We start from the raw sequence: 3,451 nt of genomic DNA on the forward strand, positions 1-3,451 counted from the left end.
ATGTATACTTCCCATCAACACTTGATCCAAGGGTTCTAAAACTATTTTTATTACATCAATGAGACCCTTATCATACCTTAAATTCATTTGGTAAATCCACTAATACTTAATTTTACTCCGAAATGTTAGTTATCGGCACTGTACTATATTTCATCGTTTAACTTCTTTTGACTTCTTTATCTCAATTTTCTCACTTGATTTCATGCCTTGTATATACTTTTCATAATTTCTCATATCTTGAGCACATCAACCACCCATAATAAGACAACTCAAATGTCACAAGGTTAATAATATTGAACATACACATAACAACCATATACACAACTTTTATACTTATGCATGAAAACACTTATAAAATATATGCATATGTTCAAATTATAAATATTGTATGATATGTAATGCAATAATGTCATTAATGGTTATATGCTATCAAAATAATGTGGGTGCTACATATGCAGTATACTAAATAGTATCATTTTCTAATAAGCTATTCATTGTAACTTGGAATTATAGGATTAACTTTTTATACTATATGATAACTAATTAGTTTCTAAAACAGAGTTGAAGGTAACGTAAAAATATCTAAAATAATAGGGGCTTGGTGCAAAATAGCCCTTAATGGTGTGTGAAAGTAAGCAAATGTTCATGTTTTTAATTTTGTAGTAAAATAGTCTAACCAACTTTTTAATATTACATATTACCAAATATATCATTTAACAAATTACTATTTTATTATAAATATTTTAATATTGTAGTATATGTATATTAATTTTGTTTGATTAGTTTTTATTTTAAAGTTATTTTGATTTTTTTTTTCGTTTTTTATGGATTGTTGAATGATAAAATTAATATACCATCAAAACTTACAAAATTATTACTAAAATATGTATATACTATGGTAACGCAACTATATATTACCATTAAAATGTATATATCATGATACAAAATTATATACTACCATTATGTATAATAAGATAGAAACTAAATATCATCTATAAAAATCATATACCATACCACAAAAAACAAAACACTAGTTGGAAAATAATATAGCAACAACCCATAAAAAACTTTAAAAAATCAATATAACTTTAAAATAAAAACTAATTAAATAAAACTAATATACATATACCACTATATTAAAGTCATACTCTCCTTAATAAATAAATAAAATTATAGAAAATGGCAATTTAGGTAATCAACAATGTAAAAGAGTTATTTCTCTACAATTTTAAAAATGAAGACATTAGCTTCTTGATGTTATTATTTTGGGTCATGAACTATAATTTCTCTAAATAATAAGACATAAATTATATGATAGATTAAAAAAATCTATTAAATTTTTTATTTAAAAGTTACTTAGTAGTATACTAAATTAATTTTTATTAATAAACTATATGGTAACTTGTTATGCTATATGACAACTCATTAGTTTCTAAAATAAGCTTGAAGGTTGCCAAATTGTATCTTAAATAATAAGATAACATAATATAATCTGAAAATAAATAATTGATATATTAAGATGTCTACAAATAAGTTTTGAAGATAATCAATATGTACTCAAATAATATGATCTAAAAATAAAGTTTTTACTTAAAAAAAGTGACAAATTAATATCCTATCATAATGGTAAGCAACCAAAATGTAATTTTTTACAACTTAGAAAAAATAAAAAATTTCGGCAAGTAGGATTTCCCAAATTTTTTCAAAATTCAGTATGTTATGCGAACATGTTATCTATATTTGTATAAATAATATGATTGAAAATATTATTGTAAATAATTTGTATTCTAGATATATAAATGTAAAATTCACTTCAAAATTTAGTACTTACGAGGTAAATATTAAAAAAAATGTAAATTTGGGAAAAGAAATGGAGGAAAAGTTTATACAAAGTCACATGCACAGCATCTACTCTCTCACACGCATATTTTGTAATCACTTATTACTTAGCCCTAGCCTCGCCCATCTCCACTGTCTCTCTTCCTCCTCTATCGATCAAATCAAGGACTGCAACTTCTCTTCCTTTTCAGATAGTCTCATGGGAAAGAAGACCAAATCAAAAACAACTTCTTCTCCGCAAGAAAAAGAGAAAGAGAAAGATGTGAAGCAATTGGAAAATAAACCTTCATCGAAGAAGCCCACTACCGAGATTGACGAAATATTCGCCACTAAAAAGCGGAAGAAGCTCGATCAGGAAAAGACCCAAAAGCCTGCCAATGACGGTGAAGCTAAGAAGAAGGAGAAGAAGAGGACGAGGAGGAAGGAGGATGATGATAAATCAGGTGGTTTTTGGGAGTCGGATTCTCGTACCAGAAAGAAAATGCAGGATGGGATTGCTGTGTACACAGAAGAGGAATTAGGACTCAACAATTCGGATGCGGGAGGTACCCGGCTTTGCCCATTTGATTGTTCTTGTTGCTTTTAAACTATACATATTTTTTTATCTTCTACTTTAATTTAATTGTAATGACAATTTTTGTGTTGGTAAATTTTTAGAAGAATTTGGTCTTTTCTGTTTATCTGGGATATATTTATTTATAGATATTGCTCACTTGAATTTTGCTACTCAGAACCTAGCCAAGTAGGGGTTTTGTTTGAATCAGTTTCCACAGGCGTAGCCAAATATTTATAATGTGTATTCCTGTTTTACAGGGGTGACTAACTCTTACTCATTTGAAAGAAAAACACTCTAAATCAATTAATGCCTATTATTTTGTTTGCCAGTCTCTAGATCTCCCAATGAACCAATTAATTTCGAGCGTAAAATTTGGGTGGTAGAGAGCGAAATAGACTCGGTGTTGAGGGAAGACGGAGTCCCTTTCCCCCTTGACCTTAACGACCATGTAGCGAATCTTAGGGTGACCCTTTTAGATTTGCAAATGGAGTTGGAGTTTATGGAGGGAGATCTCCCGCCTGAGCCTCCTTAACCGTTTTCCCCTAATGACTGTTATGGGGCCGTCCCGTCTTCTCCTTAACCCTTATTCTCGATCTACCCTAGCTTAGCGATTTCACAACCGGTGCCTCGGTGGAAGACTCTTGCTAGGAAGAAAAAATGAAGGGTAAAGTGCCCTGTTTCTATCTCACATTTTTCTTTTGGTTTTGCAGATATGCCGAAGAGAGGGTGACGACAGGTGACTGTTGATGATCAGGACACTGGCCCCCTGTTGGCATCCACTCTAGTGTCCCATGTGTCCGAAAATAAACTGTTGGAAATAATAGAGAACTACCATGTTCCTCAAGAATATACATTATACCTTCCTTCGAACAAGTGTCGGGATGATTGCCCAAATCCAGGTTACGTGGCTATGAGCGAGCATATCTTGAAAGCGGGTGGTGCAATCTCATTACACCCGTTTTTCGTCACGGTTTTCAATTATTTTGACCTTGCTCCACTCCAGCTGGCGCCCAACAGCTGGCTGACCTTGAGTTGCCTCTTCATCTCGTATATGGA

The 3,451-nt window shown here is 31.3% G+C and overlaps 1 protein-coding gene across 1 annotated transcript; it reads left to right on the forward strand.

Moving 5' to 3' along the window:
* The first annotated feature begins 1,935 nt into the window (after positions 1-1,935).
* LOC133793961 (uncharacterized protein C6G9.01c-like) lies at positions 1,936-2,519 on the forward strand. Its single transcript, XM_062231181.1, has one exon. It carries the CDS (start codon positions 2,039-2,041, stop codon positions 2,423-2,425), a length of 387 nt encoding a protein of 128 aa, XP_062087165.1. The 5' UTR covers positions 1,936-2,038; the 3' UTR covers positions 2,426-2,519.
* The last annotated feature ends 932 nt before the right edge of the window (positions 2,520-3,451 follow it).

The sequence above is a fragment of the Humulus lupulus genome, chromosome 8, assembly GCF_963169125.1.
Source record: "Humulus lupulus chromosome 8, drHumLupu1.1, whole genome shotgun sequence".
Lineage (NCBI taxonomy): Eukaryota > Viridiplantae > Streptophyta > Magnoliopsida > Rosales > Cannabaceae > Humulus > Humulus lupulus.